Here is a 16,345-nt window from a genome sequence, read left to right on the forward strand (position 1 = left end):
TCAGGACCTACGCATTACTCCCAGCCCACAATGCACACAGCAAAAGCATGGTCCCACAGACCTCAGCGCCATTCAGCAAAGAGCTTCATTGCTTATACCGACTCCCCAGAGCGGGGAGGGGCTAACCGTTCCCCTTCCGTTTTTGCATTAATTAAGAATGAACTCAAAGCACCAGTTGTGTGTGTGTGTGTGTGTGTGTGTGTGTGTGTGTGTGTGTGTGTGTTTTCTGGTGATTCCTTTGCCTGTGAAATATTTTGATGGGGAGTGAAATCAAATTTGAAACTGGTGTCCACCAAAGTGATCTATTGGCCAGCCTGATGCTGGAGGGTGGAATTTTACCTTCTGCAAAGAAACACTGTTTAAAAAGGGGTATTTTATTTCCCTGTGGGTTTCGGTCTGGGCTCATGAAGAACGTTTGTAAAGTGAAGGAAGCCAGAGAGCACCACACTCCTCGGAGTCTCAGGAACATTTGGCAAGAGCTGCTCCACAAAAACAGGAAGAGGAATCCTTCTCGAGTGTTACTCTCTCTTGTGGTTATGAGGCCGCAGGACCATTTCATAACCACAGGCTGTTCCTCTTCCCAGCGCTGCTAACCTCGGCGAAGAAGGTACCAAGGAATCCATTCCTCCCACTGCTAAAAAGTAGGTCACCAGACAGACGGCGAATCTGCACGTTTAATTGTCATTTTTTAAAAGCAGCAACCAAACACCTCTTCTTCGGCTGTTCTTAGCTATCTCGGTGAAACCAACAGAGATGAGGAGTTTAAAAAAAAAAAAAAGTGGGCTTCAAACAGAATCCCTTGCAAAGCAAATACCCCGTTGTGAACTATGACACCTAAACTAGTCTGGGCCGGTGTGTGAGCCACAATGGGGAGGGGGTAAAGAAAGGATCCTGGTTCATTAGTCCTCAACGAGACCAAACGTCAGGACAGCGGACGGCCACATGGGCGAAGGGAAGGACAAAGACAAGATAAACCTCTGGAGTTACTATTGAACTCTAAATAAACCAGCACTGCTGTATATAGAATCCGCCTGCGCGTGGCAGGACGCCAGCCGGGACAGTTGCCAAGGCAGAGCCTGAGTCTCGCTTCCCCAGCCCCCTGTTCCGGCCCATTTGTCTGACCAGCAAACACTAAACTCATTTTTCTCCATTGATATGAACGGACTGTGTTTTAAATCTTTTTTTTTTTTTTTTTTTTTTTTTTTTTTTTTTTTTTAATAACTACCTTCTACCCCATTCCTGAAACTCCCCTTGCGTGGGCTCAGTCTGCCTCTTCCTGCACCCCTGGAGGCTGCACCCCGGGATCCCCGAGAACGGTGCTCTCTCCACGCGTTTGGAATCCTCTCTCCCCAGGAGACTACATGAGGAGGAGCCTCTTGAGCGACTGTCTGAGCAGAGCGGGCAGCGGATGGAGGCCGCCAGGCCTCGGCAGCACCAGTCGCCAGCTGTCCGGCCAGGCCCCAGAGGATGCTGTGTCTCCACGGCCCAGAGATGAAATCAAGGCACCAAGGATGTGACACCGAACACCACTCACTCAAAGGAAGCTTCCTGCCACTCCATGTCCCCAGCCCACCCCCAAATGATAAAATAAAAACAAAAAGCAAAACCCAGACGCCCTCTGGAAGACCCCCTTCGCCCCGGCGCTGCACGTTCACGGCCTGACAGCAAAGATCCGGAAGGCCTTTCCGTCCCGAGCCGCCTCCAAGCTGCAAAAGAAGGGGAGGGCGTGTTATCTGCGGAAGGGTGGATTTCCACAGGGGCTTGGGCTGGGTGTCCCTCGTGTCCCCGTGGGGGAAGGACCATGGCGGAGGGACGCTTCTCCACAGCTGCTGGAAACAGAGTCCGCCCCGGCCAGGAACAGCTGGCAAATTCCATTCTCTTTGCCTGGGTCTGAATCTAGGTCAGGGTTGTTAAGTTATTTTCTTTTAACTCTGGGACTTACTGGCCCCAGTCTGTCTGAATTGAATTCACCCTCCAAAACTCCTGCCTGGTTTTTGCTAACACCTGTCAACCCAAAGAGGGGCCATCTGGCTGACCGATTAACCAGTTGGCATTATAACAATAATGCATGTGCTGCTATCATTAAAATGGGCACACCGAATGCACTCAGATTTTTGTGCCGAGCACTGTGCAAAGTACTTTGCATACGCCTTTTTACCTTCCTCCCCAAGTATGTACCATTATGTATCCCATTTTGCAGGCAAGGAGATTGTGCAATCATCTCACAATCTAATTTTAAATCATTACAATCACTCCCTCACCCACCCCAAAGATCTTTCATGCCCATTTATAATCAACTAGAGGCCTGGTACACAAAATTCGTGCATAGGGAGGGTGGTCTCTCAGCCCAACCTGTACCCTCTTGCAATCTGGGACCCCTCGGAGAATGTCCAATTGCTGGTTTAAACTGGCAGTTGGACATCCCTCTCGCGCAATCCTGGACTGCTGGCTCCTAATCACTCACCTGCCTGCCTGCCTGATCACCCCTTACCACTCTGCCTGCCTGACTGGCCCTAACTGCTTGCCTGCTTGCCTGATGGCCCCTAACCACCTCTGCCTCGGCCCCTGCCACCACGGCTTTGTCGGGAATAATGTCCAGAAGGTTGTTCAGCTATCTGGACTAACTAGCATATTCTACTTTTATTATTATAGATTCCCCTCCTCTTAGGCCCTGGGAACTTCTCTCTCCATGGATTTGCCTATTCTGGACATTTCATGGAAATGGAATCCTACACTATGTGGCCTTTTGTGGGTGGCTTATTTCACCTAGCATAAAGTTTTTGAGGTTCATCCATGTTGTAGCAAGAGTCAGTACTTCATTCCTTTTTATTGCCACATAATATTCCAATATGTGGATATACCACTTTTGTGTACCCATTCTTCAGTTGATAGACATTTAGATTCCACCTTTGATTATTATAAATAATGCTGCTATCTAAGTGAAACATGTAGGTCAGAGAAAGACAAGTATCATGTGATCTCACTCACGTGGAATCTAATTAACAAAATGAACTGATGAATGGAGTGGATGCAGAGACAAGTGCTTGTGCGGGCATTGGTTTTCAGTTCTTTTGGGTGGAAAACTAGGTGCAAAATTGCTGGGTTGTATGTTAAATGGCCTCTCCAATTTCTTAAAAAATTGTTTAAAATTTTCTTAAAAACTGGTTTCCCACAGCGGCTGCATCTATTACATTCCCACCAGCAATCCCTGAGGGGTTCCACTGTCTTCACACCCTCCCCAACAGGTGCTACTGTCTTCCAGTCATTGCTGGTGGCTGTCTGCCCATAGAGACCTTTCTCAGGCTTTTTAATTCAACTGCATAGTCTTCTGTTCTATTGAAGTATCACACTATAGGTAACAGCCCTTTTAAATAGGTATTTAGTTATTTCTGATCTCTTGTTTTTGCAAACAGTGCTAAGGAGAACAACCTTATCCATGGCTTTTTACATATGTAGGAGGGAGCCTATGGATAAGCTCCTGGAGGTGACATGGTTGGACCAAAGGTTGTGGGCATTTGTAATTTTGGAAGCTCACCGAATTGCCCTCCATCAAGACTGTACCAATTGACAACTCCTATCAACCAAGCAAATCATCCAGCTTTGTGTTCTCAGCCGATCTAAACCGGGGAATGGCATCCAAATCGTTTAAATTTGCATTTTGCTCATTATGAATGTGTTGGAGTGTAAGATGAAAGCCCAGCATGATCCAAGCATGACTTCCTCAGAGTGCCCCCTCCAGAATGGAAACTGTTGGACTAGAGAGCTGGCCTCGCCCTCTCGGGCTATTCGCAAGGTCAGGGATCCTCCGGGAACAGGCTGCTGGGAATTCCTCCCCTTTTCCCCTTTCCCCATGGCAAGTCCAGGCTTTTGGCTACCCTGGGATTGAACTTTTGAAATGTGGATCCGATAGGAGCCCTTGGCGAGCTGGAGCCGTGAGGGAAGGCCAAGGGCTCAGAAAGAGCAAGATGCTTGGCCCCGTGGCCTGGGAGCCAGCCATCCAGTGGACGACTCAGAGGGAGAGTGGCCACACAGGGGCTGGGTTACCCCTGGCTGCCCTGCTGGTTTCTGGGGAGCTCAGATTGCAGACCCTCCTCAGGCCTCCAGTTGCAAGATTTCCCTGGATTCTTCGCCCAAATGAAGAGTCTGGGAGAACCAGCCGGAGCCACAAGGCAGCTGGCTCTTCCACACGGTGGGCCAACCACACTGGGGAAAATGACCAGGGTTTGGGTCTCCTCTGGCTCCTGATGGGGCAGGGGGTTCTCCCATTCCCAGGGCCCCAAACAACCCAGGGACCAGGGAGTCATTCAGGCTGTCGTCCAGACAGGTACCCCAAGGCACCTGGACATCTTCCTGGACCTACCAGCAGCCCCACTGAACAGCTCATCCCGCTCAGAGGCAAGAGCAGGCCCACTGAACTGGCGTGTGTTCATTAGCACATGAGTCGCCGTGCTGACTGCACCACGCCAGTGTGGCCCACGCACTGCCACGGGCAGAGAATCCCCCCTCACCCCCACCCAGCCCCATTTGGTTGCTCAAAACCTTCAGTGGGTCCATTTGTGCACACCTCAATATTCGCTGAGCACCAGGCTCCCCAGGGAAGCCGACAGTTGTGCATTTTGAAATGAGTGTGATTTGAGAAATTATACGGTAACCTCGTTTCCTAAATCTTGCCCTCTGATTCTATTTTTGGATTAGCTTGTAACTCCCATCCATATGGGAAGGGAGTGTAAATTGATAAAGCATTTCTAGGCAATTTTCATAAAAGATATTGAGCAATTTTCATATCAAGGGTATTAAAAATCCCTCAATTAGTTCTCAACAAACTGCTGACCCCAGCAATTTGTCTGTCATTCGACCAATGTTGACTGAATGCCTACTATGTGCCAGGCACTGGGTTGGGTGCTGGGGACATGGTGTTAGCAAAACTAATGGGGTTCTTCCCTTCATATCATTTATAGCTTGCTGGAGGGTGGGGGGGGAGAATAAGCAGCTAAATATATGTAGGCAATAATTTCAGAGAGAGGCGGGTTCTGGGAGGGAAATAAAACCCAGGACAACGGGATCACACCAGATCTGGGAGGAGGTCAGCGGATAGAAGGATGCTTCCTCGGGGAGGTGGCCTTTGTGTGTAGATCTGAATGACAAGGGGGGGGGGGGGGGCAGCCACAGGACCATAGAGGATCTGGGAGCGTCCAGGGTTGGATAAAGCAGGAGCAAAGGCCCTCGGTGAGAGTGACCTTGGCATGTTCGAGGAACAGAGAGAAAGCTGGTGAGGGCAGTGCTGTGCTGAGGAGGAGCAATGCACCAAGAGAGGGCGCAGAAGTGGGCAGGGCTGGCGCAGGCGTGCCCTTGCGTGGTAAGAGGAGAGGTTTTGTTCTCTGTTGCAGTGGAGAGCCACTGGGGCCAGGGTTCAAACAGCAGAGAGAGAGAGACATCCTGTGCATTATATAGAGAGATCCACGTGGGGGCCGTGGCTGTTCTACCAAAAGGAAGTTACCTAAAGAAAGTGTCAATAAAGCACAAGGGTTGTGCAAAGATGCTCTTTGCCGTGTTGTTTAATAAAAGAAAAGAGGAAGCGACACCTCTGTCCTCTGACCGGGTGAAGAAATGATAGTCTGTCCACACAAGGGAACAGCATGTAGCCACAGAGACAACAGTGTGGCCGCAACAAGCCTAACGTGGAAAGACACTCACAGCCTGTGGCTGACTGAGGAATCAACAGGATGAGACAGACAGCACAGTCCCATTGTATAAAAATTTAAAAAAATTAAAAAGAAGGTGCTTGTGGGTAATCAGAAAAAAACCGGAAGAAGCATACCAGGGTGTTTAGTAGCTCCCTCCTAGGTGTTGGGGTTTCAATGACAGTAATTTCTTAATATTAGATACCGTATTTTTTTTTTTGAAGTTTCTCTAATCTTATCTTAAAAAGAAGAAAGGAGGGGAAAGAGAGAGGAAGGAAAAAGAAAGAAAGAAAAGGAAGGGAGGGAAGAGGGGGGAGGAAACCAACAGGAAAATTCCCCACAGAATTTGCAGGAGCTGAGTTGGCCTGGGGAGCTTCTGGGGAGTTCCCTTTGGTTGACTCAGCGCATGAGGAGCCTCTGACCTACCAGACCAGCCGTGACAAGGTGCTCTGGGAAAGGTCTGTGGCCTCGGGGGTGTCCCCGGTCTCCGCCTGGTGAATGACTCCCCAGCTTCTGATGGCCGTCACCCTGCCCCTGCCGCTAACACTCACCCTGTGCCAGCAGCTCTGCCCAGCAGATGCTGCCTGCATCCATCAAGACCTCACTTGTCCATCCATTCCTTGCAGGCACCCCCTCGGGATCTCTACGGTTCTTCCAGGACAACCACGGCTCTGAAAGGTGCCCCATCTGCTTCATGTGACACACCTGTTCCAGGTGCAGTGGGATATGGACTCAGAATGTGGGACCCCTTCCTAACCATCATCCGAAATGGACAGGCTGTGGCCAGGCCATCCCTGAAAATGAATAGTCTGGGAGAACCAGATGGCAGTGGGAGCCCCTTGGAGGCAGGGCCTGCAGGTCCACAGGGAGCTGCAAACTTAGAGGCTTCCCCTGTCAGTGAGAAGATCCCCATTTGGCACCGCCCAACACAGACTGGATTAGAGAGAGGACAGCTGGCAGTTCCGGGAGCAGGGTGACCTGTCCTGGGAGGGGTCGAGGAATTGTCCATGTCACCGTTGGCATATTTCTCAATCTCCTTGTGAAATCTGTCTTTAAAAATGGTCCTGGTTTAAGAAAACGTCTTGAATTGATTGATATTCACCCAGATGTCCAGCTTCTTCCTCAGAATATCTGCACGAAGCCCAGTCCCCACACCAAAAGCTCTTTCTGACGTCCTTTCCTTCCTCTGCTCTCCTCCCCGGGCAGCGTGTGAGAGAAGGTGCCTGTCCCCATACGCTGTCCCAGTTCGGCACGGTCACCTTTCACAACGCTCAGGGAAGCCTCCTCTGGACCAGAGGTGGAAGCCTTTTCCTGCCAAGGGCCACGGGGGTACTTCTATCATCATTTTCAGGCCATACAAAATTATCAGCCTAAAAATTAGCCTGCCATATTTGGTCAAACATGTAACCAACTCATCCCAATGCCTTGGCAGGGCCAGAACAAATGATTTCTCAGGCCTTCTATGGCCCGAGGGCCAGACATTCCCTACCCGTAAACCGATGCCACTTCGAAGCAGAACCAACTTTTGGCCGCGTGCTGGCAGTGCTGTTCAGGAGTTTTGTTGGTTTGAGTGACTGAAAGATTCCCTACATTTAGAACCCAGTTCGCTGGGAATAATGGCCAGGGCCCACATCTCCCTTGAGACCGGATGTGACCACTCCAGGGTCCCAGCAGACACTGGGGACAGAGCCACCCTCTGGCCCCAAATTGTTCCCCACATTCCCTAAGGCAGTGGTTAACAAACCACGGCTCTAGAGCCACATGTGGCTCTTTGGCCCCTTGTGGGTGGCTCTTCCACAAAATACCACGGCCTGGGCGGGTCTATTTTGAAGAAGTGGCGTTAGAGGAAGTTTCAGTTTAAAAAATGTGGCTCTCAATAGAAATTTCAATCGTTGTGCTGTTGCTATTTGGCTCTGTTGACTAATGGGTTTGCTGACCACTGCCCTAAGGGGACAGGCTCTGGGGAAATGTCTCAGCCTGGGATCTGTGTAGAGGGCGGCTGAGGTCCCATCTGAACACGGGGAGATGGGGCAGGGCCACGATGGAGATGTCCACGCATCTGCTGCAGCCACGTCACCAAGCGGGCGCGTCTGGACGGTAAGCTGGGGTCCTGCTAGACACAACCAGCTCCCTGAACCTCCTTCTATAACAGAACCACCGAGTGCCCCGCCACTACAATATTTCCATATCTGTCCCCCGACCAGACTACAAGACCCAGGAGGGCGAAGGGCAGGCCGGGTTCCCTGCTGACCCTGGTGCCTGGACAATCGGGCTCGCCCCGCATAAGGCATCTGATGTGAATGCATATAGGGAGAACGGATACAAGAGGAAAGACTGAATTCCTTAAAGCCTCTTCCTTGTCCTGAAAGGTAATATATCTAAGGCTGTTTCTAACATCGTGAGGTGCACAGCAAACCTGAAAAGGTATGCCACAGGGAGAAGGGCCACCAGCCTCATTGGACACTGACTATGAGCCATGCCTACGAGCACGTACCATCTCATTCATCGTCATGGCAACCATTTGATGCAGCAGGACCTCGGCTGGGGGAGACTGCCTCCCCAAGGACACACAGTGCACCAGGGTCCCAAATGCCAACGGCCCTCTGTGCCCTCTGGCCCAGCCTCTTCCCTCCGTCCATGCAGGGTGGACCCTGACATCTGGGTGCCATGGACCCCGTGCAGGTCCTGGCGCACCACGTGTAGTAAATGAAGACTCTTAAGGGCAACATGTCAGAATCAGGTACAGTGTTGGCTACGTGTGCCAGGGACACGGTGCCCTTCCATCACCCTTACAGAGGGGTCCTCGCCCTCCAGTGTGCCTCAGGACCCCCGAGGGCGGGTCACAGCCAGTTTCTGACTCTGCGGGTCTGAGGTGGCCCGAGGATCTGCTCTTCTAACCAGAGCCCGGTTGACGGGTTCGCTGAGGGCCTGGGGAGCCCACAACGAGTTCCCCAAACCTCACCACCACTCAGGGGTCGGAGCTATCATTTCCCCCTTTCAGGTGAGGAAGCCGAAGCACAGAAAATGGAGGAACCTAAGCAAACATCATCACAGATTCCAGACTGTAGGATGCGGGGTGAGGGGCAGGGAAGAGCCCGGGGAAGAAGGGGAGCAGAGTCGCCGCTATGGGGGCGCTATGGAAGCTCACTGACCCTTTCTGAAAGTCACTAACACCTTCTGGACACGGCAGCGGGCTGCAGCCACGTCGGGCCTGGGCAAGGCTGCCTGGCCGACGCTCACAATGAGAGTGGCTGTTCAGGTGGGTCCCCAGGGAGAGAGCATGAATGATGGGCCCCCCTGGGGAGGGGAGCGTCACAGTGAACAAGAAGCCCATTCTGAGACCCTATCTAGGTCCTCTACCCTCCCCAGACACCCCCCTTTGGGAGGCCACACACTAAGCCCTTTTGCAGCCCTGGGAGCTGCGGAGATGTCCTCAGGATGGCATAGGCCGAGAACAAAGGCCGGCCCACCATGCCGCTTTCTCTTAAAGGGCTAGATGGATTGGTGTCCTGGGATTTCTTCCCAGCCTGGCCAGGAAATTCCACCTCATCAGCGGCTTCATTTCCCTCCCGTTAAATCAGTGGAATTTCCCTTCATTAAGCTTTTCCCAAACAAAGGTTGCAAACGCGGAGGGAGAAATTGCGTGAGCCGTTAGCTGTAGCTTCCGGGGCTGAGGGCAGTGACTGTGCAGCGTGTGCGATTCCCATCATGGGATTCCGCAAAGGTCTCCACGCACAGCTCCGCCCGGAGGCTCAGCGCGCTCTGGGAGGATGGGGGGGGGGGGGGGGGGGAGACCAGAGGATGGAGCCATGAGACCTTAAGGTCCAAGGGGCCGCCTTAGCGCATCTTGTGTTCTTGATTTATACACCTTTTCTAAAGAGGGCCCTCAAATGTAAAGTCTTCAGCATGCCCCTGTGTTATGGGCTGCATTGAGCCCCCTCCCCAGTTCACGTACTGAAGCCCCGACCCCAGCACCCTCAGGGCTGTACTTGGAGATGGGCCTCTAAAGCTGTACTTAGATTAAGGTGAGGTCATTGTGGCAGGTCCTGCCCCAGTATGACCGGTGTGCTTGTAAAAAGAGCTGGGCATCCTCTCAGCAAATCCTGCTACCACCCTGTGAGGTAGAGGCTGTTGTTATCCCCATATCATAAGTGAAAAAACTGAGGCTCAAAGAAATCAGGCGGCAGTTCAAGGTCACAAAGCTAGTAAGAAGCAGAGCCTCCAGACTCTCTGCTCTCATTTATGTAACAATTAGAGGCCTGGTGCATGAAATTTGTGATGGGGAGGGTGGTGTCCCTCAGCCCAGCCTGCACTCTCTCCAATTTGGAACCCCTTGGACATCCTTCTCATAATCCGGGACTGCTGGCTCCTAACCACTTGCCTATCTGCCTGCCTGATTGCCCCTATCCACTCACCTGCCTGCCTGCCTGATAACCCCTTAACTGCTCCTCAACTGGACTGATTGACACCTAACTCCTTCCCTGCCAGCATGATCGTCCCCAGCTGCCTTCCCCTGCCAGCCGGATCGCCCCCAAATGCCTTCCCCTGCAGGGTTGAAGGGACTGGGGGACTCCGGCTGGAAGAAGCAGGGCTGAGAGGACTGGGTGCCGCCATCTTGTGAGGGTGTGGGAGTCAATTAGCATATTCCTCTTTATTGGCTGTGGGTGCTGCCATGTTTGTGAGGGTGTGATGCAATTAGCATATTTCCTCTTTATTATATAGGATATGTAAGTACATTATTATGGAGCCATATTGAACCACGTTATATATATATATAAAAGCCCAGCAATCGTTATGGTGGAATGACCAGAATGATCGATCACTATGATGTGCACTGACCTCCAGGGGGCAGATGCTCAACACAGGAGCTGCCCCCTGGTGGTCAGTGTATTCTCACAAGGGGAGTGCCTCTCAGCCAGAAGCCGGGCTCACCGCTGGCAAGTGCAGTGGTGGTGGAGGGAGCCTCTCCCGCCTGCGAGGCAGTGCTAAGGAGCAGTGAGCCTGGCTTCTCAGGGATCAGGCCTAAGGTGGCAGGTGGACATCCCCTGGACTGCGAGAGGGCAGGCCGGGCTGAGGAACACACTGCCCCGAGTGTACAAAGTGTCCTCTAGTGTAACTATAATTGGAACCCACTGTTTGTGGGGGGCAGGAGAGGTAGGTTCACATACACACATAGAAAAGGACCACAGGGTTAGACACCAAAAATCTAACAGCAACTCCCCCAGGTGGCGGGTGATGGTGGCTGTTTTCCTATGGACTCCTCTGATGCTCCTAAATTTTCTAAAAAATCATGCATTGGTAATAGAAAGAGACAAGCTCCTACTCTGAAAAGAGAAAGGAAGAGGAAAGTACAGGCTTTTCCTGGATGTTCTCATAAGAACATTGCAAGTCCGCCCAAGTTTCATCTTAACGGGCACCATCCTGGGCCCTCTGCTGACCCCCAGGGGCACCCCTGCCGGCTCTGGGTGTGGAGAGGTGAGGAGCGCAGTCCTACCTTTCAGACTGGACCCCGTTCCTGAGCGAGCCCACGTACGTCTTCTTCTTATCGACGGGCATCACGTCCACGTAGCCCCCGCTGTCGTTCCTGATGGCTCCCGCGTGCACGGCCGTCTTACAGATGCTCGAAGTCTGAAAGCACAGGAGGAGCTGTGGTCAATGTCAAGGGGCCAGGCTCCAGGGTGAAGGTCAGCCTCCTGCTTGGTGGCCATGTCAACCTTGAGGAAAGGACCATCACTACCTTGATTCCTCAGTGGTCTCTCCAGAGAGACCTGCCATCATTCATTCATTCGTTCGTTCATTCATTTGTTCAACAAAGATGTCCTGAACACCCACTGTGTGCTGGGCCCTGTCCTAGATGCAGGGGGATTCCACAGGGAACGAAACGAAGACCTTGCCTTCACAGAGTGAAGGGAGACAAGTAAACAAATTCAAAAACAAATAACTCGGGCTATGAACAAATAAAACCAGACCGTGAGATAACATGACTAAGTGGCGGGGCATTTTTAGGCCGGTTAATCAGGGAAAATGGGCCATTTGCACTTAGATCTGAGTGACAAAAAGGAGCCAACCACAGCCATGGCAACAGCTCAGGGCAGCAGAGCATCCCAGGCAGAGGAAGCAGCTTGTGCAAAGGCCCTGGGGAGAGGTGGGAGAGGTGAGCAGGGGCCAGTCACTAGGGGCTGTGAGGACCACAGCATGAGTCTGGATTTATTCTAGGTGCCAGTGAGGGGAGAGGGGGTTCCGCCCTCCAGATCTGCCCTTCAGCCACTGCCTCATCCTTCAAAACACCAGTTCATTCCAGAGAAGCTGCTGATTTGCACAAGAAGAAAAATGTTTCCTGCAGAAGACCCGTCGCTGCCTGTCCCCTGGAAAGTTAGCTTGCTGTTAAAAAGGTGGAGAGTGCCCTGGCCGGTTTGCTCAATGGTTAGAGTGCCAGCCTGCAGACTAAAGGGTCATGGTTTTGGTTCCTGGTCAATGGCACGTACCTCGGTTGCAGGCTCAATCCCCAGTCTGGGTCACAGTCCATGTGGGAGGCAACCAATTGATCTCTCTCTCCCCCTCTCCCTCTCTCTTCTCCTCCCTCCCTTCCACTCTCTCTAAGAATCAATGGAAATTGATTAAAATCAAAGAATCCTTAGGAGAGGATTTAAAAAAAAAAAAAAAAAAAAAAGGTGGACAGCCCAGAGCCCACGCACATTCATACTAAGTGTTGGAGAACCGGACTTCTTGCTTCCCATGATTGGTTTACCTGGTTTAACTGAAGGCCAGATTCTTAAGGCCTGCCCCTACACATCTTATCTTCTTCAATGAATAAGCGAACGAGGGCGGGTTCCTTAGCCCGAGGTGCGCCGAGAGGGTCTGTGAGGCCCTGGAGGTGCAGGCAGAGCTCTGGGCGCCTGTCGGGCCAGCAAGAACCTTCCCGGGGCCGTACTGAGCCCAGGAAGCCGCTCAGTCCCAGGCATCCTGTCACCACCCCAGAGGAAGGACCCACAACTCTCCAGTTCTCAACAGAGTCTGTGCCCTCGAAGCTGAAGAAGCAGCCCCCTGACAGCCACCGCAGGGCGGCAGGGAGACGGGAAAGAAACGAGCATGATCGGACGCCTCTACACTCGCACGGCGGGCGAGCTTTGTCAGTGAGCACAGCGCCCTTTTTTGCTCTCGCTGGCAGCGAACTGGCATGTTTTTCTTCCTCTCCCGGTATTACTCACCCTGCCACCCGAGTTACCAGAAGGGGAGCCTGGGGCCGCTTCCAGGGGGGACCCACACCCCTGCTGCCCGCATCCGCCCTCCTGCCGCCCCTGCCTGGGGGGCCGGACTCATGACTGACTTACTGCCAAGAGGCGGTGCCCCCGGCCGTGTGCCCTCTGCGACAGGCCTTTCCTCCACTCCGAGGACTTCCGGATGCCAGAGGCCACGCGGAGCCGTGGGCTGGCCCATGCCAACCTCACACCCATGGCGGCCCTTTCTCACGCGATAGGCCCGGTGTTCTCCCTTATCTACACACACATCTTCATCCCTTTCCTCCCCGCTTTCTCCCACACCTCTCCTCTCACCGAGGTACAGGCTGTCCCTTTTCTCCTCGCGGGGCCCCAGTAACACAAATATCGGAATGTTTACTGACAACTGTCCCCGCGAGGCTGGGAGCCACCCCCACGCTGCCCGAGTGGCCCTGGGTGACCAGGTTAAGCCCCAGCATCTCTATTTTCCAATGTAAAGGGGGGATCAGCTACAGCTTTGAGCATCACCAAGGCAGGCCCTGTGCCAAGCGTTTCACAGGCACCGATGCAGTCAGCCCCCGACAACCCTGCGACGTAGGGGTTCTGAGCAGCCCCTCTGGACAGTCGGGCAACCTGGGGCTCGGGGAGATTAACTGGCAAGCAGCAGAGCCCTGACTGCCACCCAGAGCCAGCAAGCTGCCCCCTCTGCCCAGGGGCCACCTCATCAACCGGCCGTTGTGCCGACTGAGGAAGATCCACGGCTGGGTGCAGCCTTGCACACAGTGAGAGCTCAGTAGGAGTTTGGTAACCAGACAAAGACCACCACCTCAATCATTTCTGTCACCCTCACTATTACTGAAGATTCTCAAGGGACGGTCATCTCTAACCCGGTGGTCCTCTAAGTGCCGCTCCAGACCAGTGTGTGAGCATCACTGGGGCGGCCTCTGGCTCTACCCCAGACCCACTGAGTCAGAAATGCTGGGGCAGAGCCCGGAAGTCTGTTCGAACAGCCCTCTGGGGATGCTGATGCATAAGTATAAGAACTAATCCAACCACCACTGAGATAGGGAGGGCAGATAAGAAACTGAGGTTCAGTGGGGGAGGCGGAGGGGGGCAGGGTTTGCCCACCATCCCCCAACCAGCAAATGCCACAGGTGGGGCTTGGACTCTTTCTTGTCTTCTGACCCAGACTTTGTGCTGGGGCTACACCCTGATGCTTCTCCTGCCCGCAGCTCCCCACGGAGCGAGGGGTCTGCCAAGCGCTCTGGGTGAGCAGGCCGCGACTGCGGCTCTGCGAGGCCCTTCGGAGATCTGGAGACAACGCTCCCAAAATAAATCTCTTAGCTAAACAGACATTTTCCGAAAGACATCACCACTTCCCAGAATTCAGAGTGACCTAGAAACCAAGGCCAGAAAAGGACCTCTGGGACGGAGGTAGCACTCTTCCTCCCCTCCTCCCGCTTCCCGCCCTGCCTCCTCCTCTCTGCTCTTTCTCCCTTCCCTCCTTCCTTCGCTGGCTTTCTGGAGAGCTGACTGAGTACTGACCACTGGCGTGTCTCCGTTTGTTCCGTTCTTCCACACACGTTCACTGAGCGCTGGCCGTGCGCCCAGCTCTGCCAGTGAGCGCTGTGGTTCCCACCTCGCTAACCTCTGAAGAATGAGTCCAAGCCTTCTCACAGGCTCCACCACATGCCTGCTACATCAGTGTACCTATGTGTGCAGGTACATTCAGGCGCCACGGGATGGAATGAGGAGAGCCGAAGGCAAGACACACCTCGTGGCATCCCACGTCGCCGTGTACTAGCTTGTGGGGTTCGGGGCAGGTTATGGGACAGGTTATTCTGAGCCTTACTGTTCTGCTCTGTCAGATGAGGAAACAAAAGCTGGAGGTGGTGTTTTCAAAGACCCTAAAACATAGGGAAAGGCAGCTTTATGCTATCACTCAACTTGTATCGAGTTCTTATGTTTCTTACCCTTTGGGGAAGGCTTGTTTTTGTTTGTTTGTTTGTTTGTTTTTTTAATATACATTTAGCTGCTATCTTGTTTGGTGCATGTAGACTTAAGTGTTCATAGCTTCATAGATATGCTTTTTGTGTCATTGCATAATGAATCGTGTTGTCCCACTCAGTATGCTTAACCTTCAATTCTACTTTATAGGATAGAAGTATGTATTATTTGCTTCTGTGTATTTCGCTGGAATCACTTGGAATCATTTAAAAATCAAAGTCTCTGTCTTCTAATAGCAGACTTTGGTTCAGATATTTAGTATAATAATGTGTGTGTGTGTAATTTTACTCCTTTTTTAAACTTTTAGAACTCAGTGTTGGCTAGGCAGTTTTTGAGGAAAAACAATGACTCATCTAAGGAGGAAAGAAAAAAAGACAGGAAAGCATTCGCCATTAGGCTGCTCTGACCTCGCAGAACTCCTGTCCTCACACTCGCAGAGCAAACAGAGACCGATGAAGGCAAGACGGCGACAGTGTGTGAGCGAGCACCGCAGAGAGGAAGACGAGAAGCAGGGGAGTGGAAACGCTGGCTGGGGATGAGTGGTGCTAATCTAATCACGGAAATCCAGGTCTGGAAGATTCCCTGGGCTAGAAAGCCTGAGCTGGCTTGTGTCACAGTGAGGTAAATGGCTTGGCAGAGCCTCGGCCATCCTCCCATCTGCCGGGTCACCGTGTCCCTAAACCCTGGGCAGCTGGAGGATTTACTGAAGGAAAATCAGGCTGAAGCTTCCTTGCTAATGTGAGGAGGGAAATATGGAAGAACAGGCTCCGGTATAACCCGTGTGATTTGCATTTTCCTCTGTGTGCTCATCGCTCGGGGAATACCCAGCCTAAGTGAGCAGAGTGCACCCGTGTCTCGAAACGCACCAGGAGAGCCGGAAGGGTCTCCGAGTGCCTGGGAAGTGAAGTATGTGACACATGAAAGCTTTCAGGTTAAAGATGCGTATCCACGGGGAAGGCAGGCTTCGATTTAGCAAACTACGAAAGCATGTGCGGGTGGTGAGGCACCCCTGTGTCTGCATTCAGACGCGTCCAGAGGCAGCCAGACAAATAGCCCTGTAAGTGGGAAACGAGGGCGATGGTTGCAGAAATGACTGGTCTAAATTTAGCGGGAGGCCCAGGAATGAGATCTGGGGTTTCTGGTATCCAGACCTTGGAATGTGGTTTCTGAGGGTTTAATAGGCTTTGAGAGGTGGTCACTGAATGCCAGCATACTCACGTCTGCATAGATGTTGGTGCCAAACACAGGAGCCCAGTAGGATGGCTCGTCTTTGCAGTACGCCGGACAACGAACTCTGGAAAACAAGAAGCGTTTGTGTGACGGTCATGGTCAGCGGGAAACAACACTTCTTGAGAAGCAGCTGGCCCTCTTTCTTTGAATTTCAAGATGAAAATTCTTAGATGGAAGGAAACGATCATACTGTTTATTCTTAAAAAAAAA

The 16,345-nt window shown here is 52.4% G+C and overlaps 1 protein-coding gene across 2 annotated transcripts in view; it reads right to left on the reverse strand.

Moving 5' to 3' along the window:
- Positions 1 to 216: 216 nt before the first annotated feature.
- Positions 217 to 16,345, reverse strand: part of CRISPLD2 (cysteine rich secretory protein LCCL domain containing 2) — a 67,008-nt gene continuing 50,879 nt past the window's right edge. For both annotated transcript variants that reach the window (XM_045582636.1, XM_036440578.2), the window contains exons 13-15: positions 16,124 to 16,199; positions 11,176 to 11,309; positions 217 to 1,706 (exon numbers count right to left, since the gene is read on the reverse strand). In XM_045582636.1, the coding sequence (XP_045438592.1) occupies positions 1,652 to 1,706; positions 11,176 to 11,309; positions 16,124 to 16,199 (265 nt within the window). In that variant the 3' untranslated portion in view covers positions 217 to 1,651. The remainder of the gene's footprint in view (positions 1,707 to 11,175; positions 11,310 to 16,123; positions 16,200 to 16,345) is intronic.

The sequence above is a fragment of the Pipistrellus kuhlii genome, unplaced genomic scaffold (genome assembly GCF_014108245.1).
Source record: "Pipistrellus kuhlii isolate mPipKuh1 unplaced genomic scaffold, mPipKuh1.p scaffold_m20_p_17, whole genome shotgun sequence".
In the NCBI taxonomy this organism is placed as follows: Eukaryota; Metazoa; Chordata; class Mammalia; order Chiroptera; family Vespertilionidae; genus Pipistrellus; species Pipistrellus kuhlii.